Source organism: Drosophila novamexicana, unplaced genomic scaffold, assembly GCF_003285875.2.
Source record: "Drosophila novamexicana strain 15010-1031.04,08,12 unplaced genomic scaffold, DnovRS2.1 tig00000463-arrow-arrow-pilon, whole genome shotgun sequence".
Lineage (NCBI taxonomy): Eukaryota > Metazoa > Arthropoda > Insecta > Diptera > Drosophilidae > Drosophila > Drosophila novamexicana.
The window spans coordinates 31,349-58,597 of record NW_020824807.1 but is presented as its reverse complement, the minus strand read 5'-3'; the positions used below and the strand labels follow the sequence as shown (position 1 = coordinate 58,597).

At 38.9% G+C, this 27,249-nt stretch overlaps 1 protein-coding gene across 1 annotated transcript; it reads right to left on the bottom strand.

Annotated features, from left to right (window-relative positions):
- Positions 1–597: 597 nt before the first annotated feature.
- Positions 598–25,677, bottom strand: LOC115761212 (tachykinin-like peptides receptor 99D). Its single transcript, XM_030702898.1, has 11 exons — positions 25,602–25,677; positions 15,146–15,460; positions 11,704–11,921; positions 7,577–7,751; positions 6,297–6,426; positions 6,125–6,213; positions 4,698–4,848; positions 4,003–4,199; positions 2,101–2,240; positions 1,979–2,044; positions 598–1,906 (listed from the first exon to the last, which is right to left on the bottom strand). The coding sequence occupies exons 2-11, from the start codon at positions 15,352–15,354 to the stop codon at positions 1,746–1,748; spliced, it is 1,536 nt and encodes a 511-aa protein (XP_030558758.1). The 5' UTR covers positions 15,355–15,460; positions 25,602–25,677; the 3' UTR covers positions 598–1,745.
- Positions 25,678–27,249: the final 1,572 nt, after the last annotated feature.

The following is a 27,249-nucleotide window of genomic DNA, read 5'->3' as shown; positions in this document are numbered from 1 at the left end:
TGAATGTAAGCATGTATGAAAACATGTTTGTATGCATGCATGTGTGCATGTATGTACGCATGTGTGTATGCATGTATGGATACATGAATGTATGTGTGTATGTATGCATGTGTGCATGTATGTATGCAAGTATGTATTCTTGTATGTCTGTATGAATCCATACATGCATGTATGCGTGTATGTATGCTTGTATGCGTGTATGTATGCAGGTATGCGTGCATGTATGCATGTATGTATGTATGTATGTATGCATACACGTATGTACATACATAGAATGTATGTATATGCACGTGCTGTCAGACTTTTCCTTGGCATATGTATGCAACCATGCCTGCCATACTTCACGTCTTACATGGACGCCACAGGGCAACCGGATTATATCTATTTGCATACAGCTTTCCCAGCTTTCCATCTTGGCCCGAAGCGCAGTTTACGGACAGGGATTTTTATTAATCTGTTGCTCTGGATCCGGTTGTTGTGCGTGAATTTCAGATCTTTGTGTGCAAGTTTTTTCCCTATTTGGATATTTAATGCTGGAAACGCTTTGGATTTTGAGTAAGACGCTTTATTCACAATTCACAGAGGCTGAGACATACTTAAATATATACATAAATATTTTTATATATTTACACAATTATCTTTGACAAATCAAATCAACAAGAATATTTATTCTCGGTATGCCGAAGATTAAGTAATCGACCCTATCAAATTTTCAATATATTTTTAGACTAGACACAAAATTGAAATTTTAACTGACTTTTAGTAATTAGATTTACTATATTATATAGTTTTTCGACTTGGTTTTTCCGATAGTTTTTTGACCACGTTTTTCTGCTTTGTTAATATGATATGAAAACTCTGTTTTCATCCGTTTGTTCTTGGATAATAGAGCTATATAATATATTTACCTAATTTTCATCAAGCATAAATACAGACAGACGTAGTTCGCCAGATCGAACAGAATAGGGATATATATTTGTCTGGGAATTGTTACACATGGCGTGAGTAAATTGGAATACCCTATAGAAGGGTACATATATTTCATTTGTAATTCTTCTATACGAATTATACACTTAACTTATATACAAGGGGTACGGGGAGAAGTCTTCATATGCTTCATATGACTTTGTAGCATGCATACATACATATAGTTACATACATCATACACTTGTAGCATACATACATACAAACTGTTACATACATCATATATCATTTACACACTTAGATCATCAAAATTGTAACTAGACTCTTGGGTAATTTTAATTTATTTTTATTTAACACTCGGTGACATTTTGCATTTAATGAAGCCGCAATGAATATTCGTAAGAGGGAATTGGGAATACATTTTTTTAGCTGAAACTTGAATCATCTTAAAGCTGAGACTCAAATCAACTTGATGTTAAAACTCGAATCAACTTGAAGTTAAGATTTGAATCAACTCGAAGCTGAGACTCGAATCAACTTGAAGCTGAGACTCGAATCAATTTTAAGTAAAGACTCGAATCAACTCAAACCTGAGACTTGAAACAACTTGTAACTCATACGCCCTGTTGATATAGAAGCTAGTTATAGGTCTATCCATCTTTTATTTTTGCTTAGGCTAAATTCGAGAGATAGTGAGAAGAGAAAACCTACAGCCAGGTCTTGTCATCAGCTGCAGATGTGTTGATGCCTCGTCGATAGTCGTTGTTGGAGCTGCAGACGAGTTGCATCTGGAGCTCCACGTTCTCCGGGGCTGCGGCCTGTCAGGAGAGCAGCTGCGTGGTGCGACATTCCGTGGACGAGTTCAGGGAATTGCTAGACTTGTCACCGTTCCAGCGTTCCTGCATTTCCTGCTGATAGGACGATCTCTGGCCACGCCGGCTGCTGCTCAGCTGCTGCACGGGCAGCGACCGCGGCGGAACACCTGGAACGGAGGAGGAGTAGGAGAAAGCGTGGCTAAATGACAAATCATTGCCACGTAAGGAGTCGTCCTTACCACAGTGCGACACGCGATGCGACTTGGGCGAGCTGGGGCAGGCGTAGAGTATGGACTTCTGCGTGTCTGTAAGGTAACATTTATGTGTTTAAAAGTGCGAGGATTAATCTTTGGCTGAATACCATTCCGTTTGATGCGATTGTGATCCGGCGAGCCGGAGCAGGAGTAGCGCGAGGTTAGATTCTCGCGACGGTTCAGCGACTCGGCGCCCACATTCACAAAAGGACACCAGCGGAAAACCATTTTGAAGCCATAGCGGAAACTAGAAATGGAAAGTGAAAAAGGAAATATGAAAACTAAAACTTCAAAAATTCAGCTTTTTCGACAAGCCAACCAACTGGCTACTCATTAAAATCATGTTGACTAGTTGCATGTTAAAGTTAAATTTCTCGACAGCCTTTCTATGCAATTCTCAGTTTAATTGGTAGCACAACGTAATCTGTAATGCATGCAACTCGGTTATGTCAGACTTCTGACAGTCTGTCTTCTCTAATCCTATCGTTTTTCATACATTTTCAGTTGCCTTTTTCTCTTTTGTTGCTCTGCATATGTTCTGGATACCCTGTACACAATGAGGATGGCCAGCAGCGGGCACCTCCGACCGGGTCAACAGTCGACCTCCAAGACTGTAAGCTTTTAAAATTATGCCAATCTATATGTATCTATATATAACAAAGAAGCTTGGATTTGGTGAAAAATGTGAAACACCTATCAAATGAGTTTTAATGTAGATCCTTGGAAATGAATTTGGGGTCGAAAAATCACCCACCAAATATTTGAACCCCATTTCCACCAAGGAGGAATGGATTTACTCGTATCACTTAGTCGCATAACAGGGTATCAGCTAGTCGACTACACTCGGGTTCATCTCCCTTATTTATTTTCTACGAACTATGCAAGCATTTTCCCACCCCCCCCTGTCATGGCCAGAGAATCTTTGGCATATGAATGATTGGGTAGCTAACCAAGCCCTGAAACACGTCAAGCGGCTTGATTTATGTTTCAGTATTTCAGTTCGTTCGGGTCTTTATTTCGTATTCCTATGGATCGACACGGAACGACAACCCGTTAAAGGCGCCTGCAATAATAATAAAAAACACCTTCATAGCCGACATCATTTACATAAGGGCGTCGCCGAGCGACGAAGGGCACTGCTCCGGACGGGATGGGGATGGGGATGGGACGGGAAATGGGCTGTAGTTACACATGTCGGATTCTTGGCGCTAAAGTTGTACATGCACGTAGTAACCAATTCCCGCATCTCCCCCTCATCACCCCTGGTCGCTGGCAACAGTCATTGGCATGTTGACTGGGCGAAATTAATTGCAATCAGTTACGCTTCCCCTTTTGGCGGATGTGGCCCACGGACGCGACAACATCAACAGTCAATTTGTGCAAACGTAACGAACATAGTTCACTGTATATATGTCCATATATGTCTATTTATGCGTATAAGTATGTGCATGCGATACATGCGAGGGCACAGGTTGGAGCGAGGCTGGTTCTATATATAAGAGATTGTCTAGTAGGTAGAGTTCTAAAACATGGAAAGCGTCGTAAGATATGATGAACTCTTGAAAACATTTTCAGAAAAACAGTAAACAGTTTTAGTTGCATGCAATTTTCTTTTAAGTTAGGTTAGGTTAGGGTTGGGGTAAGTTAGGTTAGGTTAGGTTATGTTAGGGGAGGTTATGGTGAGGTTACTTCATGTGTATTCCGAAATATGGAACATTCATATAATTAAAAATATTTTAAGCATTTTGTATGAGCCGCCCTCGTATATGCTGTTGCGAAAGTTAATGCTAATGTCAATGGCGCGCATGATATTGATGTTAATCGCGACATTGATAATGATGATGATGGACGGCTTCATTTCCGGATAACAAGCTAAACGACCAACTGGCTAAGTGATGTACCCGAAGCCAGCTGCGAGGACCGCGTCAAAGGAAAGACCCTCGACGCAAATTACATAATTTGTTGCGGTTTGTGGTGGCGTGTGTTAGAACTTATGAGGTGGCACTCACCGGGAATTCATCCAGCAGTATATAATCGGATTGTACATAGAATTGCTCATGGCCAGCCAGTAGATAACCAAATATAGCTCCTGAATGAACGGCGCCTCGGTAATAGCCGGATAACAGGATGTGACGATGAAGTACGTGTGGAAGGGCAGCCAGCAGAAGCCGAATATCAGAACGACCACAATCATCATCTTGACCACCTGAGCGGAAAATTGAAAGTCAAAATATGAAATATACTCGCATCAAAAATTGAGACTTAATGTTAAACAATAAGCAAATGATGCGATGAGTATGAAAGAAAAGAAAACTTAGCATACTTTTTGGGGCAAAGTTCAAATTAATGCTGATGAATGTTATTAACACCCTGCACTCAGCCTTCGCTTGCTCCGCACATTTTAAAATTGGAATTCAAAATATGAAATATATTCGCTTAAAAATTCGACAGTTAATGTGTGACAATTAGCAATACGCATAAAAACCTAACATAATTTTTGGGGCAAAGTTCAGAGGACGAAAACTTAGCATACTTTTTTGGGACAAGGTTCAAATTAATGCTGACGGAAGTTATTAAAAAAAGTGGAATTCAAATTATGAAATATATTCGCAAACAAAATGTAACGCCTAATATTTAACAATAAGCAAATGATGCGATGAGTCTGATGATGAAAACTTAGCCAACTTTTGGATTGTGGACTCACCCTCCGCTTGCTACGCACATTCTCCGTTTGCCTGGGCGTGTACTCGCCAATTGTCTTGGAGCCCCACAGTTCGATGCCCACGCGCGAATAGGTGACCGTCATCGAGATAATGGGCAGAAAGTAGGTGAGTATTAGGATGAGAATATTGTAGCTAAATGGAAGGCAGAGAAACACATAACAGAGAAACCATCATAGATTAATGGGAAATAAACATTCACAAATTAATCAAGGATCATATTTAAGGATTTTATTTTCCCATACTTCAAGCTTACGAATATGTTGAAGCCCCATTTACAATGAGCTTTAATTTATAGCTACAGGATGCCATGGAATACTTGTCCTTGTTGGAACAATATATTTATTTATTTTATATCTACTTCTAATTATAAGGTCCATAAATGAAAAGTATTAATAAGTTTCTCAATTTTTACATTCATGATGCAAGGACATACATCTAGTTGAGGCTAATAAGACTTTTGATTACATATTATTACCATATTGTTACGTCGCACCGGCAAAGTGCCTTCGGTTCTCATCGTTATGTACACAATGTTCTCTCCATTTTTATTGGACTACTAGATCCTGGTTTAATGGTCTCGCGTGCCCGACTGCATTGAGGCAGGCAGTTACATTTTGATTACCCATATTTGCTTTCAAATTTGTCATGCCAAGCGGCTGTTAAAAGCTGCATATGTCTTTTATGTGGATAGCCCCTGGACAGTTGTTGATGTGCTGTCACTTATATAAGGTGCTAAAAGGGTATGATGAGCTCATAAATAACTTGGCCAGATTCTATGAAATCTGTATCGATCAAATCTCTTAACTTAAAGCAGCTAGATACATATACTTCAGAAGATAAGTTCTCATAGAGATATAGATAAAATAAATTAGTCAACTTTTCCGCTCTTTCCTCTCTCAATTGAGAAGATTTACGCTTCAAGGCATGGTCTTTGGTAAATACTTTAAATTACCTAACATTACTTTCAGTTTATTATCATTATGCATTACTTTACATTATTGAAGCCTTCAAGTTCTTATCAGGATTGTAATACAAACGCTGAAGTTAATCAAGCAGGCCTTTCCTATACTCATGACACAGCCTTATGAATCTATAGAGGATAGAGGCTATTTATTTGATTTGTAAGCGCAGTATCTTCTAGTCGGTTACTCCCGACTCTTTCTCGTTTTTATGTGTTTGGTTTAGTGACTTCTTTTATGACATAGATGCATTCCAACCCGTATCCGACTCCTACTCCCCATGATAATCTGTTAGCATAGATTGCCTCTGTCTCTGCATGCGCATCGCAGATTTCCTGATTTATGGCACGTTTACTTCAGCTTTTTTTCCGCTGACTGCATGCACACAGTCGCACACACACACACACACACACACTTGCACACACACACACATTGATTTTCTCACTTACATGTGCTCCTGCTTGGAGTGATTCGTCTGTCCGTCGGGCCATTCGGGAAAGCAGACGATGCGTGTTTTGTTCTCCATGGTCACCGGCACCTTTGGGCATTGAAATAAAGTGTTCGCATATATTAAAGGGGACAGCAATTGTTTTATTTTCGAAATGGGGAAAAGGGGAGTACCTCCTCGGTCCTGAAAAAGAGCAGCATGGGGCAGGAGATGAGCGTCGATGAGAGCCAGATGAGCGCGGCAATGGCCAAATTGCGTCGCTTGCTCATCCGCGGCTGCAACGGCTTCATAATTGCCACGTACCTGCAAGGACAAAGGGCCAAAGGACATGCCCACCATCATTATTAATGCAATCAAAGTGGCACAAGATCACGCCAAAAGCCGATTATTCTCATACGCTCAACATTTCTGAACATGTCATCAAATTGTTAGTGCCAGAACCTTTCCAAAGTAGGGGAGGTTTGAGCCAGCACGATGGTTCAAATTTCTAAACTTGGGTCTCCAGCTTATAACCTTATACTATACTAATATTAATTTATATATTTGAATGAAATATATAAGTAAAAATAATAATAGAGTATCTAGCTGAGGTTTGAGCCAGCACGATGGTTCAAATTTCGAAATCGAGGCCTCTAGCTCCCTATACTATGCTAAAATTTATTAATATAATTGAATTAAATATATAGTGAGAATAATAATAGAGTATCTAGCTGAGGTTTGAGCCAGCGCGATGGTTCGAATCTCAAAATGTAGGCCTCTAGCTTATAACTACATTCTATATTAATTAATATAATTAAATATAGCAAAAATAATAGAGTATCTGGAAATCGTATTCAACCTTTAAGGCTGCCACATTACCAACTCTTGTTTATGGCACACATTTTTGTTACTCGCCAAAAATCCAATTAGGTCTGCAAAATTTTAGTTACGCGTCGGCGAAAACGAATCCTGGTTAAAAGCCTAGTTGACTAACAATTTGATTGCCAGCATTTTGGTCTATTTTAGTTTATATAGTTTTCATTATAATTATCGATGGAAAGTAGAAATGCATTTTATTAATTTGACGGTCAAATCTTGTCAAAATTGATGAGCTGCACAAAATATTTGAAGTTTGGATTTTAGCCAATCCCAGTTGGCTTTAAATGAGCCATTCATTAATGGGGATGAATGATGGCCTACATTCATGTTTGTTACCCCTTCGAGTTTGACATATCGAGCGACAGGCATATAAATTGAGCAGTTTTTCTTGTTTTAACAAGATTGATAAGGGTAACAAATGCCACTGCCCCTCAAACCTGGCCAGCGGGCCACGCACAACTGCAATTTGTCGAGAATGTAATGATGTATGTAACGATGTATGTTACGATGCATGTAATGATGTATGTAACGATGTACATATGTAACGATGCATGTGTGTATATCGTGATGAAGTGCGGCACATTAACTCACTCACCTGTCGATTGATATGGCCATCAGAGTGAACACCGACGCACAGATACTCAGCATGGCAATAAATTGCGATACCTTGCAGTAGAGCTCGCCAAATATCCAGTCGCTGTCCAGCATATAGTAATAGTTGAAGGTCACGTTCAGACTGGAGACCATCGCATCGGCTATGGACAGGTTCACTGGGAAGAGTATACAAAAAGTGCGCTTATCAGTGAAAGTTCACCAAAAATGAAGCAAACAAAACACGCGACAAAGCTAACACAAATGAAAATCCAAATGGCAAATATAAAAGTGACAAAAAGTGTATCCCAAGCCAAACAAGACAAATGGCAGCTATGTTCGAGCTGCCGAAAACTGAATACCCTACCAAATAAATTTAATATAATAGCTCAATGTTTGCCATATGACGGAGTTATGCGATACGTTTGGCCAACTGCCTAATATATATTCTATACCTAAACATTATTATTGGGTGGCTCTAGCTCTAATAACTTACGAGATTTGCTCAAAAAACAGGCTTTCGATATCGATTTTTATCGATTGAAAACGGAGGCAAGTTATCGAGAGGAGAACCCACATTTCAAATGTCAGGTGTCTAGCTCTTATAGGTTCTGAGATCTTGCGTTCCGACATACGGACAGACGGATGGACGGATGGACAGACAGATGTTGATTGATGCTGATCAAGAATATGTACACTTTATTGGGTCGGAGATGCTTCCTTCTGCCTGTTTTACTTCTCTTTGTACCCATTTCTAATAAATTCTTATAATAATATAAGCTTTATATGATCGCAGCTGTCGCCCACAAGTCCTAGCATATTTTATGCAACAATTTGAATACCCTCTCTAGAAGGGGATGCAAAAGTAACCAAAAAGGCAGCAGTCCAATTCTTTTTGTTGGTCATATGTACATATTCTTGTTTGTTTATGCGTTGTACATTTATAATTAGTGAATAAGCCAGCTCTATCGAATCTGGATGGAGTGGATGGGACTGGGACTAGGACTGAGACTGGGGTTGGTGTTGGGACTGGGACTGGGCTGCGCATAATTAAATGGAAGCTGCAAATGGAAAGGCGGCCATTTGTCTGTCTGCCTGTCTGTCTGTGTGTTGGCCATCATTTATTACTTGGCACATTTGTTATTGTATTTCGGTTTGTGAGTGTCTAACGATTTACATGCCAATGAATCACCAAAAACAATGCGGTGGACACGGCAACAGTCCCCCCTTGCAGCATAAAGACAAAAATTATTATTATGGGATGCCTTTTTGCCATTGTTTACTTTTCATTATCTATGTAGATAAGCAGGGCCAGAAATAAGCATAAAAAGCAACACTCGCAACAACGCCCTCACGTGACAACAAAAACAATTATAATGATACTAGTAAGTATCTGTCTGTCGGGTCCAACCGACTGCGCAATACTCGTTCAGCTTAATAATAAAAAATCATCACAAAAGGTTGACTTTACAAACGAATCGTTTTGCGGGTGGAATTTCCCGAAACCCCGTATTAACGTGCACCTTCATCCCCGTTGATCACCAATCAGTCAGTACGTCATTTAGTCAGTTTGTCAATCAATAAGTCAATAAGTCAGTTAGTTAGTCAATAAGTCAGTCAGTCAATCAACCAGTCAGTCAGTCAGTCAGTCAATCAATCAGTCAGTCAATCAACCAGTCAGTCAGTCACGACAAACTGTTTTATATATAGAGATATATGGTATAGACAGAATATATTCCATAATGTGTTACACCGCCTCACGAAACGAACCAGCGAGTTGGTTCAAACCCTAAACTGAATCACAAACACTTTTTAAGCCTTTTAGAAGGCGCATTTTTCTTTATTTAGACCTCGCTTGCATTTCAAATTAAAACTGTGCAAGGTATACATATTCCTGCTTGAATGGGGCGTATTGAAACTTTATCTAACGTGGATATTCAGGAGTATATATCCCCAGATTCCAAATCTCTAACGTGAATCCAACAAAACAGTCTCAGCAAGTGGACCAGCCCATCAGACTCTCTTCTCACTTTGTGGGCGAACATAAGGAATATTCCTCTTGTCGCATTACACACTGTTTGTAGCACTTGCCACGCCCACAAACGTGGCGATTTTGGGCAAACGACCTGGCCAAGAAGCCAGGGCACGGCCAGGGCCTGTCAGTGCCACGTAGTTGATATCGATTGAGCATCGTCTTAATTAATCAAGACAGAAACACAATGCGAATGAACACAGACAGAAATAAGAATATAACTCATAACGCTGGCATATTATCAGCTTGTATCCGGCTGGGCACTTTTCCCGAGCAGAGGGCAAACTTAACTTGGTAAACTAATAATAATGGGGCAGCGTGTATTTAGAAATGCAAATTTTTGTAATGGCTTCCAAAGCCGTTCGAGGCTTCAAGGCATTTAGTTTACATAATAATAATAATCATGGCGCTGAGATAACAGCTGCCCAGGCGAAGACTTGGCTGGCTTTGGACCCACCCGATGCCAGCGACAGCATCCGTTCCGCAGTAAGTTAACTTTCCAGATAGGTCAAGGGGGTGGGGGTGCAGTGGGTGAGTCTCAGAAGCTATTGGGCCTGACAGTGCAACTAGTTTGAATTTAGATACCCTTTCCTAGGGTTAGGTGGGGTCTACCCCCTTTTTTTTGCCTGTTGTTAAGCTTGCTCAAGATAACTATTTCATATCGATATTAACTTATTTACTAGATTATATCTATAAATAAAAAATAACTTAATTTCCGACACATGCAAAGCCTCTTAAACTGCCAGTGTTGGAAAGCAACAGTAGTATAAGACATACTAGTATATAGTATATAAATACATGCAAGATGATCTTTAAAATATTTAATATACCCCACATATAATTAACATGCCTTGAAGGGTATTCATACTTCGAAAAGGTCTCAACTTTCTTTTTTTATTGTGAACTTGCGCATGCATAAGGCCTGCGGGCTTTCGCGCGTGTGTGTGTGAGAGAGTGTGTGCGTGTGTGTGTATGACAATTGTCGGAAGGCAGTCAGCTGACAGCATCTGGCCAAGCTTATTGTTGTTGTTGTTGTTGTATTGCATTTTTATGCCCTTTGTTTTTAACGGTTTCGGCAAACCCAGTCGGACGGGCGGACATGCGGACAGACATGCAAACATGCATACTTTCGCATGCAATATAAATGACTCGACTGCAGGACAAAGACAAGGCGCAGTCACCAATCTTCCATTTAAGGACATTCGAAAGGAAAGAGCAATGTCTGAAATGTCATTGTTATTAGACAGGCAGAAAGAGAGAGAGAGAGACAGACAGAGGGGGAGAGAGAGCAAGAGAGAGGGAGAGAGCGAAGCATTTCATAAATTATCTCTCGAAATGCAATTACGATTCGAATAAAATTTTGCGCAAACGAAGTTAAAACGGCAAATGCTGTTACCTTTGCTTAGTTAGACTTGAGTATGTCAATTGAAGGAATATTAAAATTTGAATTGATTTAAGCTGGCAGGTATTACCCGGCTTTGCCCGGTACAAGCATATTTTATCCAAATTATAAACCTTCGAATTAGAAAACAGAATTCTCCAAAGAAACAATTTAAACTTAATTTGAATGAAAACTTAAAAGTGAAACTTTCAACTTAAGCGCGCTTCAAATTTTCTACACCCATCAATCAGTTCGTGAGTCAATCAATCAGTCATAATTATCAATGTAGTTCCTTTTTATGCTGCCAAGTGTCTAATATTAGAAAACTCGCAATAAAGCTGCACGCTTGAGTGTAAGAAATACTTAAAATTAAATAAATACAAATCGAATATGGATAAAGTATTAAAAAGGCCTCGAGGGCCTTGAAAACCACAAGCCACAAAAATCAATTGCTGCAGTTGAAGTGCAGCTCGCAGCTTATAAAGCAAATAATTTAATTAATTGTGCATTGGCACGTACCACGAATTTTCGGCTTTAATTGAGAGCATTTTGAAGGCTCAAGCAATTAGGGCAAAAATAAAAACAAACAAAATCACAACAAATTGTTTGTTGAGGGCCAGCGTGACGTATGCGCAATTTATGGCTCATACGCCTAGTTCCCATGGCCACACGCTCACACAAGCGCACACACGCAGACAAACACACAGTGTATACTCACCTATAAAATAGTTGGTGACGGTGCGCATACGCTTGGTGGTCAGCACAATCCAGACGACAATTAGATTGCCGCCAGTTGCCACAATGACCATGCCGCCGAATAGAATGCTCCAGAGCACCTGGCGCCACCAGGGCACAACGAAGGCAAAGCTGGCCACGGGCGATGCCGCATCCTCCTCGACATCTGCAGCCGGAAGTCCTGTGATGCCCGTGGGCAAACTGTGAGGAAGAGGGGGAGAGAGAGAGAGAGGGACAGAGAACGGGAGAGAGAGAGAGAGAGCGGGAGAGTTGGGTTATAAAACAATGGTGAATTAGTGGCATGAAGATTATGTGCGTTAAGCCCAAACAAGTGGGTGACAAGTGTGTGTCCTGTGTATGTCCTGTGTGTGTGTCCTGTGTGTGTGTGTGCGTGTGGGGCATATTAGGCGCATGTAATTGTGCGTGCGTTAGCAAAATCCTTGTCTGTTGTTATTCATAAAACCTCAGGCTCAGACTGGGTTACGACTCCCCTACGTTTATTTAGAGCGTGCGTGTGTGTGCGTGAAAGTGTTTAAATAGGAACACACACACACACACACACACACACCAACACAAACACACGCACCCAAGCCTGGAAAGCCTGAGATTTGGGTGTCTTTGTCATGCCCTGAACTCATTAAAACAGGGTAGAAAAGGGTATAAGGTCTCGTCGATCTCAATAACTTAAATGGCCAGAGATTGGAAATTTTATAATGTGAAAATTCTCTAGGGCCGTCGTGTTAAATTGATGTCCGCTTAAGAGGAGTGTGCGCTTATTAGAGGAAGGGGATGGGCGTGGTCTGTTATATAATTATTAAAGAAATTTAGAAATTTGATGCAGTGAAAATATTAAAAGTAGGGTATGGGCGTACTGTGTTATATAATTATTTTAGAAAAAATGTCCGTCCAAGCTGGATGTTCGCCTTACAGAAGTGTCCGCTAGGAGAGTTTTCATCAAATCAATTTATTGAACATTACGTTTTTGATAGGTTTCGTTTAAGTTTAGGGTATTCGCTAGTCGGTCACACCCGACACGAAAACGCTGCTACTTGTTGTGAGAGTCTGCACAGGCTGTTGCTTGGCCTCGTCATCGTCTGTCAACGCTAATACGGCCGTAAATTGGGGCCCGGCTCGTTAGGAGCCCGGACATCAAGTAATTTAATATGCTGTGTCCCGTCTCTCTCTGTGTGTGTGTGTGTGTGCGTGTGCGTGTGTGTGCTGACATTTGAAGCCAGCTGGGCGTGGCTGCGCCCCAGTTAGTCAGCTGTTAGTCATTAGCGGTTAGTCGGCCCTTCACAGCAATTAAAAGCATGTATTATGATCGCTTCGGCATACCCTGTACACAATTTGCATAAGTCGTCTCACTTTGTTGTTGAGAGGATTATTGATTTTTATGGACAGTGCAAAATGTAAAAAATACAAAAAAAAAAAAAACTAAAAAGAAAACAATTTCGAGCAGCAGCCGCAGGCTCACGAAAGAACGCTAAGTAAAAGGAAAAGCCAAGAGTGGAGGCTGCTGCACTAAAAGCTACCCTGTAAATTAGCCATTGTGTTTTATAAGAAGTCGATATAAGCTAGGCTGACAGCAGAGGCTTATAAGAAGTCGATAGATGCCCGACTGACAGCAGAGGGTATTTTTCTATATACACCTTGTACACGAGCTTTTGGGTCTTATGGAGAAAGGGTATTTTTGTATATTAACTACAGTCAAAGGAAAAGCCTTGAGTGGAGAGTGCTGCACCAGAAGCTACCCTGTACACGAGCTATTGTGTCGCTACTCGACTGACAGCACGGGGTATTTTTTTATATTCACTTGAGACTTATGCCAATATCATTGGCTCATGTAGTTTCTCAGGCATATTTTATGCCTTACAGCGACGTCTTGCTCTACTTTATGGGCAACCTTTTCTGCCAATTTTACGCGTGCCGGGAATAAAAATAAGGAAAAAAATACATTTCCTGCTGTCAAATCCATTGTTGTTATTTTTCTAGAATTTTTTTTATTTTGGGCCTTTACTTGTTTTGATTTTTTGCATTAAGCACGGCAACGCGCCGACAAGCTAAACAAATAAACATTCTAAAGAGCGAAAACATTGGGAAAACCGCAGTAGCAGAAGCCAAAAGCTGTTGCAAAAGATACTTTTACTTAAGGATGTCATCCATCCTAGCTGAGGCAGAACGAAGACGATTTGTGGACTGCCAAAAAGTATTTTGCGAAATTCAAACGCAGCAATTATCTGTTCGAGTGGAACAGTCCATATAAGACTCTATATTTTGTGTGTGTGTGTGTGTGTGTGTGTTGGTGTGTTGGGGTGGGTGTGTGTGTATGAGTGTGTGGATGTGTGTGTCGTTGGGAGTAAACAAATTTTTGCTGCAGTAAGCCGACTGTCGTTAAAAAAACATAATATAAAAATACAAAAATAGAATAGACTCGACTAGAAAATGCCCTATGAGATGTTGAAATTTCCAAAATATGCATATCTAATGTAAATAAAGGCAAATCAGTTCAAAATATTGTTGATAGAAATTTATAAATGAGAAAAAGAAAAACAATTTAATGTAAACAACTTGTAAAAGAATTTAAAAATAATATTAAAATTAGTGCAAAACAGTTTTAGTGCGCATTTTAGAGGTTGAACTTCGGCCAAGTTTCAAACCCAAGTGCAAGCAAAAGCACAGAGCGATCAGCAACTACAACCAGTGTTGGCAAACAACAGTAGAATATAATACTAGTATACTATAGTATATATGTACTAGTATATGTATATGTATTTATTGAAAATAGAAGTTGGGCACTCTACGAAAAGGAGAAGAGGACACGAGTCGATGAAATTAAAAAAAAAAAAAAACGAGAAAATAAAAAATAAAGAAGAAAAATATAAAGAAACAGAATATATAATCTATTTGATAATAAAAAATATGTCCTACCCTTCCGCTGGGAATGCTTTAAGTGCGCGGCAGAAGACATAAAGAAGTCACGAGCAGCACACACACGCACACACACACACACGCACACACACGCACACACAAACACACGATTATAGATAAATGCGAAATGTGTTTTGTATATATTTGTATTTGTATTCCGCGTGGGCCATCAATGTAATGTATTTAAAACGGAAATAAAAGCCATGGCAAACGGAAATGCATGACTGATTGAAGTGAATGACGGATTGAAGTGAATGACTGATTGAGTGGGTGAGTGAGTGAATGGCTGAATGATGCGTCATTAGATATGCATGTCCAGTACAGAAAGCAGGAGGAGGAGGAACGAGCTCATCAGCCCAAATCCTGAGCTGTCCTAATGCATTGCTCTAATGAGATGGCGGCATGTGTCGTGCATTAATTCAATTTGTATCATAATTAGACATTCGGACTGGACGCTATTTCTTTTTTTTTTTTCTGCTGTCTCTTTGTGTACTTACACCCTGCTCAGATTGTAGGCCAGACTGGGTCCGTATTCGGTGGAAAGAGGAGTCTGATTGGCCAGGACGCTATTCATGGCATTATAGATCAGGGCGGGGCCATAAGTGCTCCAGTTGCTCCAAGTGTTGTCCAGCAGCTCCTCGTTGTTCTCCATGACCTGGCCAGCTCCAGTTGTTCTTGTTCTTGTTGTTGTAACGGAATCCAGCATGATCTTTAGTAGAGAGCGGGGGGAGAGCAGGGCCTTGGACCCCCCTTTGTTTGCCCGGACTAATGTTGCGTGTCCTTATTTGGCTGGCATTTGTTTGCTTGTGCGCCTGCAAAAACGACAAACGGATAGAATAATACATTTAACTAATTTCCTTTCTATTTATTTTTTATTTACTTTTAGCAGTGGGTCAAATAATTCTTAGATGTTGCTCCCTTTGCAAAAAGGCAGCTCAAAAGTTTGCAATTTCATATTCGACTTTTGGCTGTGCTCAGATTGACTTTTTCATTTGTATTTGTCGCTGGGTTGGGCACATTTCCAGCTTCTTTGACGATTTTGAGGCCAGAAAAAAAGGTTTTTATTTTGCGGTTTGTTTTGGGTACTAAATAAAATGTATTTCCACACAAAGCGCTTTAATAGCAGGCATATTAGGGCGCTTTTCAAATGTAAATAGGGCTGACATAGTAGTTAGAGTTTGGTAGTCGGGCGTGCCCATTCAGCAGATACCCTAAACAAAAAACATGTGCTCTTTATTAATTAACTTCGGTGCTTATTGTCCGATTTTCTTAAATCTGGCACAGAAAACTATCTATCTTTCCAAATGCGAACTCCCAATTAAAAATATTTTCAATTTGGATAAGATTATGCAAAAAGAATATTATTGGATGTAACAACTTTTCAAGTCAAAAAATCTCTAACATTATGTTGATTGATATGATGAAAATGGGACAAGATATATATATATATATATACATAAGCTGCATAGGGTAGACGATAATATACATATATATAAATGGTCTCCAGTTATTTATTGGCCTGACTATATATATTATATTATTATATTTATGCTATAATATATATTTATTTATTTATATTTATGCTATATATATATATACTATATTCTTGCACAAAATTGTCAAGCCCAATTTAACCAATTTCCAAATGGGTTTAACCTTAAACAGGTAAGAGGTTCTAGTCGGGAGCTCCCGACTAGGGGATACCCTGAACCCTCTTCTTCCAACATCAAATGCATATATATTCTATTCTAGAAGCTATATGTCAAGTTTGGTGACAAAAAAAAAAACAATATTGATATCGATTTTTATCGATTGCTTGAAAACGGAGTAAGTTATCGATAATCGGAAACAAACTCGATCTGCGCGGGCACTAGGAGCACCTACATCTTTGAAGTCTCTAGCTCTTATCTGAGATCCTTGCGTTCATACATACGGACAGACAGACGGACATGGCTAGATCGACTTGGCTCTTGATGCTGATCAAGAATATATATACTTTATGGGGTCGGAGATGTTTCCTTCTGCCTGTTACATATATTTGGATTTTGCACAAATTCAATAAACCCTTTTTACCCATTTTTAATGGGTTCAGGGTATAAAAAAGCCCAAATTTAAATTAAATGAACAAACTTTTAAATTAGCACAAACTTTGCTACATCAAAGAAAATTAAAACGTGGCACATCGGAAATTAATAAAGAATGGGGCTTAAAGCTCTGTTAAATAACCTGAGCATATTATTATAGAAAACCCTTTGTGGTTTACAACTAATATACTAAGTAGCTTCATTTTGGGTTGATATTCCCTATTAGGGTTTACCCTAAAACTCGTCCACTTAACTGAAGAGTTCCAAGTGCAACCACAACAAACACCTTAATTGCACATTATTTAAATCGAGTTTAATTAATGTTTGGTATTTAATAAATTGTTTTATTGATTTTCACTAAACCAGAAGAGAGCAAGAGCTGGCATTGGTATCTAACCAAATCAAAGGCATTTCTTATCTGAGCAAAACACTTGAAAACAACTTGAAAACAAATTGAGTAATAGTTTGAGAATATTTTGCAAGTGATTGACTTTGAGATACCCATTTTGTTGAAGCACCTGATGCTCATGAATTCAATTTCGGTTTTTCTTTTCTTTTTTGGTAATCAAAGATTTTGCCTTTTGACTAGTGAAACAGTTCGAGAACTTTGCAAGTGATTGACTTTGAGATACCCATTGTTGCAGCATCTGATGCTCAGGTGCTCAATTCAAACACTTTGCCCTTTGACTGCTGGAAAACAAAGAACTGATGAACTCTCCCCAAAACTAATTCAATTCGCAACATTTACACTCGAACGACTCCCCAGAGCTGGATTTACCTTTACCTGTCGCCGCTTTCTTTGTATGTTTGTGACAAGGCAACGAAAATGTCTTTTGTTTTCAGCCCAGCCCCGCCCTGATAAAGTTTTTTGCCCCTGATAAGAGGCGAACAGTTTGTCGACGTCCGGCGCTGACAGATTGAGACAATTGCGTCTTACCTCACCTGAGGCAGTTGCCACTTGCCACATGCCGCATGCCACACGCCACATGCCACACTTTTCACTTAACGAAATGAAAGCAGCTGCCAGTCAATAGAATTTAACATACTATATAAATATATATATACATATATATTTTGTTATATATTTACATAAATGTCTCCTGCATTGAAACTTCTATTTATATACTTTACATTTGCAATGCGTTCTTCCAGTTGTTGAAATATTTTTAATTTGGATAATATTGTACTCCTTTTTTTTAATTTTATACATTTACATGAATGTTGCCAAGGAAATTTATTTTCTTTTCGCCAGATTTGTTGGAAAAACAGCTCATCAATAAATCGGACAAGACAAATATTGAAGAACTAGGCAAAAAAATCAATTAGCGGCGAGTTGTCTAACCCCTCACAATAATCAGAGAAATGTGTGTGCATACAAAACATATGGCTAAATTATATGGTGCGAGGGTGCGGCACAGTCAGATAGAAGCGGGACGAGGGGGGAGGGTGGGTGAGTGCTAGAGGTAGCGGGGGGATAGAGGAGGGATTGCGGGTGTTGGGCTGCAATTGCGGCGACGACGCGCATTGTTGTCTTAATGAAATGTAAACAAACTTCAAAAGAATGTTGGCCATAATTGGCAGCTAGCCGGACGGACGGACGGACTGCTCGGACTGCAATCGAGTGGGAGAGAGAGGGGGAGCGGGGGGTAGCGGGCGATGCGGGGCGTGGCAGATGCAAGCCAGAGCGTCGTGCCACGAAATAAACTCAAAATATTTGTTGCAAAAATATTTGCCCAAATAGAAAAAAAAAACTGCGGCCCGGCAATAATTCCGGCTGTCCGGCAAACAATTCCAGCTGTCCGGCAACAAACTCCGGCTGCTCCGCCCACTGTGCACACACGCCCCTATTGACTGATGTTGCCATGAAAAAAACTTTTTGCTTTTGTGTCGTTTCGCAATAATCGCACCAAAATTGAATTCCATTTTTGTTGCTTCTGTTCTACGTTTCTGCCGTGGACTTGAAAAATAGGCAAAATGTCATGCGGGCAGATGACGTATACGCCCCGTTGTACGTAGAAGAATTTAATGTTTGTCTGCGTAGCATTAAAATGAATTTGTCTTTGGCCCGTCTGTAGTTTGAGCTGCTTTTCACAAAATTTACACGCAACTAAGCACGTTTTGTAAATATATGTTGCCTCTTTTTGAAGAAGCGAGAAAAAAGAGAACAATTGTGTAGCTTTAAGGTTCACGCAATAAAGTTTCTAAGCATACAAATATAAATTTGGAATGGGTCTAGACAGCTGTGTGAAATTGATGGCAAATGTTTGCATCAGCTTAAAACTCTTCTTTTTTTTGGCAAACTTTTTAGCACAACGCATGCTCTTGTTGGAATTTAAGGCCTAAGGCAACTGTGGAGTGACACTTTTTGTTTCCGGTTCAATTAAGTTCAACTTTATTTCTATAATAAGCCGTTTGCTAAAATTCACTATTAGATTTAAATCTTAAAATGGGTGGACAACTGAGGCTTAAAATTACATTGCGAACTCGTGCAAAGCCGGGCAATAACTATACCAATGATTTGCATAAAATGCATTATTTGTATATCGCCCTACAATGCGATTCTCAAAAATGCATGCATGACATTGGCTTCGGTGCATTAGGTATAAACGTTAATTCAAAAAGTTGTTGTGCTAAAAAAAAAAAATAAAATTAACAAGCCAAGCTTGAAACAAAATCCTGTACTAATACTAATAAAATAATATATTAAAATGTATATTTTATATCGCTCTTCTATGCGATTCTCAAAAATGCAAGCATGACATTGGCTAATGGTTTCGCGAATCCAACCTATGCACCATTTGTATTGTAAATAATTAATATATGAGAATCGCATAGTAGGGCAATATGCACTACCCGCAACTATTTTATACGTTAATTATGTTGAGCATCAGCACAGAAAGGGTATTTAGGTCTCGCAATGACTGAATATCAGTTTTTTGTTTGTTTGACAAGTCAAGTACAGGGTACAACAAAAAATGGGTATGAGAATAATAATAATAAAGAAGAGTTTTTTGGTCTGCGTGGCAGTTGCGCCATTGTGTGTGTGTGTGTGTATGTATGGGCCATACATGAGCAAGTGTATATGTATGTATTATGTATGTATGCATGTATGTACATGAATGTATGTATGTATGTACATGTATGTATGTCAATAGGCAATGGGTTCCGTTGGGCACAATGCGCCATGCTGGTCTTCTTTTAGGCTCTTTGCCACACACCCCCCCCTTCCGCACACTCTTTGCCCCCCTTTCTACTTGGCCTGCTGAGTTCTAAAACAATTTAATGTTAAAATGCGCACAGCTCACATTTGTGGGCGTGGCAGGGCGAGAAAAACACTTTTGCTTTTCATTTAGATTCGGCTTTTGTTTGGCTTGTTCCACACAATGGAAACGAAATGAACTTGAATTGTAATTGCCAAGGCGAAAGAGCTCGCAGAATTTTTTTAATTTACCACACACACACGCACACACACGCACATACACTCATAATATATTTAAATAAAATTAATTTTAATGCCACGCTGCAAATTGGCCACATGCCCTGCTCCAGCCGCAGCTACTGAGAGCGAGAGGGAGAGTGGGAGTGGGAGTGAGAGAGAAAGAGAGAGGTTGAGCATTTTCTTGACTAAAATTCATCAAAATGATTTTTTAATGAGCTGCGCGGGCCTTGTCGGGAAAATTTATTTATGGCTATGTGTTTGCTTTCGCACCTAACAAAAAGCAGCCAAAAGTTTAAACAATATCCGCAAATACCAATATAAATAAAAGGGGTGCAAGGCACACACACACACACACACACACACACATGTCTGTGGAGGCGAAAATCTGGCATGAAAAAGTCGCTGGCAATCTGTTTTTTTTTTTTTTTTTTTCTGGTCTGCGTGGGCGCGAGATAAATTGTTTATGCGCTTTTAATTTGTTTGCGTGTGTATTAAAATATTTAAAATGAAAGCAATTAGACTCGACCCAGGCGAAGGCCTACTTAAACGCAGTTTGCCAAAGCGATTTGACAAGATTTTCGCGCTCAAAATTGCGCTGAAATCAACTCGCGGACACGTCGAGCCAAGCTGGTAAACTTTCCAAACTGGAACTGTAGAAAAATCGAACTATGTCAGTTTAGAGTCTTCTAAATAATGTTATAAAGAGAGGAGAGGAGGGTATTATAGAATATTCATTGAATATGTAACGCATAGATTAAGTGAAGTGTGAGAAATTACCTAAATTTCTGTCTGCTTTTATCAAGTCAGGTTATATAATTATAATATAATATATAATATAATATAATAATTGAATTCTTATGAGCATAAAAGTATTATATCACACAATTTCCATATCTGATTTATATCTGCAAGGGTATTTCATATTTTATGCTTTATACTTTATGCCAACATATGCGCACAGTTTCATAAATTTAATTTAATTATCCATGACATATTTCACAGAGACTACAACTAGGACAGTTAATGAATACACCTATAGTTAGAGTAGCCTGTTGTACATGCAATATAAATGTCAGTTTAGATAAAGCCAAGTCAGTATATCAAGTGTGCGTGACTAGGAGATACCCTATAAATATTCTAGCTTCGTTTAATACGTGTAAAGCAAACACGAAAATGCATTCTTTATAAAAATCGGAGCTTATTGTCCGATCTCTCTTAAATTAATCAGGCCTCATATACGGCGCCCATTTGTACTCATGTTTCTACCTAAAAAATGACTATTTTTCAATTATGAGGGGAATGGAAGAAGCTATTTAGAAAGTGTACAAACCTACAAAAGCAGTTTGGCTCATTTTCGAGTTATGCCTTAAAAATAAACTCTTATAATCTATATGGAAAAGAAAATGCGATGCGAGCTGCTACGTTCTGTCTGATACATAAATTTCCAGCCACTTTCAATGGGTTCAGGGTACAAAAAGAAAGAAAAGCATGAGGCAACAGCTAGCCATGAGCATGACTTAAAAGCCATGGCCAAGAGGCCAGAAGCCAAAGTACTTGGCTGCCAGTAAATACGTTATCCTATCGCCTTTGAGTTTATCAAGAAGCCAGCAGATATTTATGCCCCTGTGTTGTGTATGGTTAACCGAACTCGTTCTCCCGGCGCGGAACGGAGACAATCTACGGTTGAATTACTTTATATTTCTCTTTAGATTGGAAGAGGAGCTGCGTGTTGTGGGGAATACAATATATATATTTCGCCTGCTTGCCCTGCCCTCGTATCAATTTATTGCAATTATGTGTAAATTGAGGAACAAAGCCAATCCAGACGTTGGCATTCATTCAATGAGATCTCAAGCAGCAAGTGCCAAAAGGCACCCAACCGCCAGGCACTTGTCACCACACAGCGGGACAGGGCGAGAGGCATTTGAAAAGCTGAAAACCTAATAATCAAATAAAACGAGAAAGAAGGCACCCTGAAGTTTGAATACCCTTGCAGAGTCAACCTTTTCATAATGCTTTGCCCGTATCCAAGACGCACAGGGAAAATATATCTAAGATATCTTGAAGAACAAAAAAGTTTTCCATAAAGAACCTACTTTTCGACCGATAGCTCCTATCACAGCTATATGAAAAAGGGGTCCACTATAAATAAGATTTTGCATAAAATAAGGGAACATAGTGAAACTTATAAGTGCCGAGTTTGGTCAAGATATCTTGATAAACAAAAAACTTTTCCATACAACTTAACTTTTATTTCCTATTGGCAGCTGTATGATATAGTAGCCCGATATTGATAGGGTTTGGCAAATATATAAGGAGCATAGTTAAACTAATAAATGTAGAGTTTGGTCAAGATATCTTGAAAAACTAAAAACTTTTCCATACAACAACTTAATTTTCAACCAATTCTTCCTATGGCAGCTATATACTATAGTGGTCCGATCCAGCTGGCTCCGATAGCCTTAAAACTGAGAAACTAGTTCGCATAGAAACAGACAGAGGGACAGATATATCGACTCGGCTATTGATACTGACCACGAATATATGTATATACCTTATAGACTCAGAGATATATCCATATATTTCAACCACATGTATACCCTCTGCAAGGGTATAAAAAGAGGAACAAACTGAATTCGCAGAAATATGTACATGATTTACAGAGTTCTTTAGGACATTCGCCGTTGGCTTCATTTAAATTCATATAGTGCAGGATCGCGACAAGGATCCGGGTCCTGGCTAGCTTCAGTTCCAATTTAATTAAATGTTCTGATGCATGACAGGGCGGGCGCAGAGACAGCCCTTCACACAGACTTCAATTCGTTAAAAGACCTTTCCGCTGAGTGAATTCGCAAAAAAAGTATCTGAAAAGCAAGAAAGTATCTCAGTGTGTAAATATGCCAGCTATGTCTGGGCATATAAAATTTAACTAATGGCTGGCAAAACGCTTCGGACTATGCCCTAATGTGTGGAGTCGGGGGCTCGCTAAAAGCAATTCGTGTTGAAAGGATTTCAGCTGGCTAAGCTGACCAGCGAGTGATGCTCGTGGTTTTTTTATACCCTAAGTTGAATGAAAATCGGTGAAGGGGTATATTATTAAACGACAATAACAAAATAATTCCCAAATATGGACTAAGCCAGAGGCATGCCGCCTGCTTATGTTTACAGAAGGAAGCTGGCATTTTCTAACTGCTGTGCTAAGGGTATCTGCTAGTCGGCCACACCCAATCAGATGCTTACTTTTTCAGTATATTAGCAGGCAGCTGGTTTTGGCCTATTGGCCTCACCGCCGGATTGCGCAAATTAAGCCATAGTTCACGGCGCCTAACCACACTATTCCATTTGCCCATTGGGGTCCATTGGTTACGTGGTTTCATGGTGTTTGGTGGTGTTTGGTGGTTTTAGTGTTCCCGGAATCAAAGCCTGACCGCAGCTGGCGCAGCTCACGACCAGCCGGATGATCCTCATTTGCGACATTAAATATTTAGTGCCAGACGGGTTAGATTTACGAGATTTGGCCACATTATGCTCCGGGACATAACACTCACACACACACACACACAGAGAGAGAGAGAGAGACCCATAAATACAGGCACGTAGAAAATTGAGTTATGTTTCCGTTTTGTAATAAACGAAAAGAAATGCGCAGCGCAAATTTAATTACATATTTTGAGTTTTATTCCCGTTTTCACATTTGTTTTAAAATCAGTTTCCAGGCAAGGCCACAAATTGTTGTTCGAAAAGCAAATAAAAACTGATAGACGAGCAGGAAATTGTCGCTCAAATATGCGCAAGGGTAAGACGAATAGTTTGACTGTGCATTAAATATTGTTAAACTATTTAAAATCGGGAATTCTTTTTTTAAATGGCAAAATTCAAATTAGACTTAAACTCAACTAATATTTACTTATATATAAGTATTTTTATTTTATTTAACTTTTTTTTTATTTATTATTATTATTTATTTTTATTTCTCACTCAATCAAGGGAACGGTAGGGCTGACTGTGAAATAATATTGTTAAACTATTTTTCGATTTTCTTTTTCTTTTAAGAAAATCCAAGCTTAACTCAAACTCAGCTTTAATTTTTTATTATATTATAATTTATTTTATTATATTTATTTTCATTATTATTTTTTATTTATTATTTTATTTTTTTTACACTCTCTTTGTTTAATTATTTAAAACGGAAGTGCGATATTTTTTTTCTCTTTTAACAAAATCCAAATAAAACTTAAACTCAGCTAGAATTTACTCATAAAAATTGTGGCAGTATTATATATATATTTTTTTTAATATTTTGTGTTTATATTTTTATTATTTTATTGCTTTTCCACTCTCGATTTCTCACATAATTGCACTCAATTAATGGCAGCCCACAACACAACAGAAGACTCGATGAGGCGTGCTGAATATTTGATTTGAGCTTCAATTATTATTCAGTCGATTTGAATTTGAACATGCAATGCTTAAATCGAGTGGAATTACGAGACATCAAATTCAAATGGTGCTTAAGTTGGTTATCTTCTGGCTTCACTGAGCTACCTTTCCGAATTTCGCACACAAAAACTTAATTAAATTAGCGTCGATGGGATGAAATACTTCAATTATTACTGCGTCAAGTGCACGCAAAAAATTATGCTAAATTTAAAAAAACAAGTAAGAGGTTCTAGTCGGGAGCTCCCGACTAGGGGATACCCTGAACCCTCTTCTTCTTCACCTAATGCAAATATATGTATACTATTCTAAAAGCTATATGTCAAGTTTGTTGACTCTAGCTCTTATTATTTACCAAAATTGCCCAAAAAACAGGATATCGATATCGATTTTTATCGATTGCTTGGAAACGGAGCAAGTTATCGATTATCGAAAACAAACTCGATCTGCGCGGGCACTAGGAGCACCGACATCTAAAATAACATCTAGCTCTTATAGGCTCTGAGATCCTTGCGTTCATACATACGGACGGACGGACGGACGGACGGACGGACATGGCTAGATCGACTCGGCTATTGATGCTGATCAAGAATATATATACTTTATGGGGTCGGAGATGCTTCCTTCTGCCTGTTACATACATTTGGAATTTGCACAAATACAATATATCCTTATACCCATTTTTAATGGGTTCAGCGTATAAAAAGTTGCCAATCAAAAAGAAATCTTCTTATCTATTTCAAAGTTTTTAAGTCTTAAAAACAACAAGTTTGTTTTGATAAAAAGGACATAGGGAATACATTTATGAAATTAAAGATAATTTCTAATTTTGTCATTTTTTTTTTTTTTTTTGATAAAAAAAGAAATATTCTTGGCTTCGGTTGGGTTTGTTAGTCTTAAAAACAAGTTTATTTAATTTTGTTGGAAATTGAAATTTAAAACATTATCAAATTTTTGGCAATTTTTTAAAGTTTAGAAAACTGGACGAAATACTTCAATTAATTCTGCGTCAAGTACACTCAAAAAATGATTATAAATAAATTATAAAATGGACACAACATTAAAACATTAAAACATTTTTAATTTATTAACACTTTTTTAGGGTTTTGAAACTTGTTAAATTTGTTGTAAAACGAAAGACCTGAGCTGCTCGAACGCGAAATGCTTCTGAATTGACAGCGTTGAAATTTAGTTGTTTAGCTAAACATTTGCACAAGCTTGAAATATAATATTAGTTAGTCAATTGTTTACTTTATGGTGCATTATTAAGCACTTCCTGTTGCACACAGCAAATACTCGGAGAGCTTGCTGAATATTTGTCTCAAATAACAAGGGCTTTTAAGTGTAAGGCAAGCCTCGTCGGAGGTTTCACTGTACAGTTTTTATTTGATTTAAATACCGGAAAAAGTTAAACAAAAAAAAAATGCTATTTGTAAAACTTACCGAGAAATGACTTTTCTGATGCACCGCAGGAAACAAAAGTCGGCAATAAAAAGCGTTTTTTATTTATGATTTGTTTTTTTTGTAAATATTTCTGGAATTCATTTAATTGAATTTTCACAATTTTCTTTTCTACACACTAGTTTATTGCTTAATGCTTTGTGTTTATTCAGCGCAAATTTAATTTGGATTTCAATTGAATTACGTTTCGAAAAATGTTGCCGCCGGCATTTTCCACGCTCAACATTTTCCGCACAAAAGTTTTCTAGCGACGCGACGCGACGCGTTTCTTCCGTCTTTTCGAACTGTTCGCGCGCGACTTTGCCGTCGAACTGTGTTTGCTGCCCAAATGCTCCAACAGTGCCTCTGCTCAGTATGTGCGCACCCGGCCCCGCCCCTTCGCCTGTCTGAGGTTCTGATTGGAATGGAGCGACCTGCTGCTGCGCGTTTGCTGCTATTTGCTTCCGCTTGTTGCGCGCGATAAGAGAATATCGTATGAAATAAGTCAAATTTCTATTTATCTAATTTTATATTTTACCAAAAATTTCAATTTAACAACAATTAATACAAAACTGTAAACGTATATTGCCCGCGTTTGGCCAGTGTTGTCTTGCTGCGCGCATATAAAACAAGTACTATTCTCAAAACTGTAGTGTTCAAATGCAAACGATTGGCCAGTGTTGTCGTGCTGCGCGCACTTTTGTTTTGCTGCTGCTATTTGCTGGCGCTTGTTGCTGCTGCGTGCGTTAAGAGAAATTCGTATAAAAAAAGTAGCCAAACAATATTTTAAATAACTACGTCTAATTTCAATTTATGTAATTTTACATTTTGCCAACGAGTTTCATTCAACAAGAATTATTCCCAAACTGCAAATATTTCAAATTAAAACGTACTGGTCCGCAATTGGCCAGTGTTGTCGTGCTGCTTGCCGACTGCGTGCACTTTTGGTTTGCGTCTGCGCTTTACCACGACCGCCACGCTTTTTGTGCTCTCTCTGTTTTCATACGCACATTCGTAAACAGAGAGGCCGCAATTGCCTGCGGGCACGTGCAATTGGGCCCAAATTCAAATTGGCGGCCACACGCGGCGCTAGTTGTGTCTGACTGCGTGTGTGCGTGTGTGTGTGTGTGTGTGTGTGTGTGTGTGTGTGTGTGTGTGGAAGTGTGTGTCTGTGTTTGTTGCTTTTGCTGGTGGCAACAAA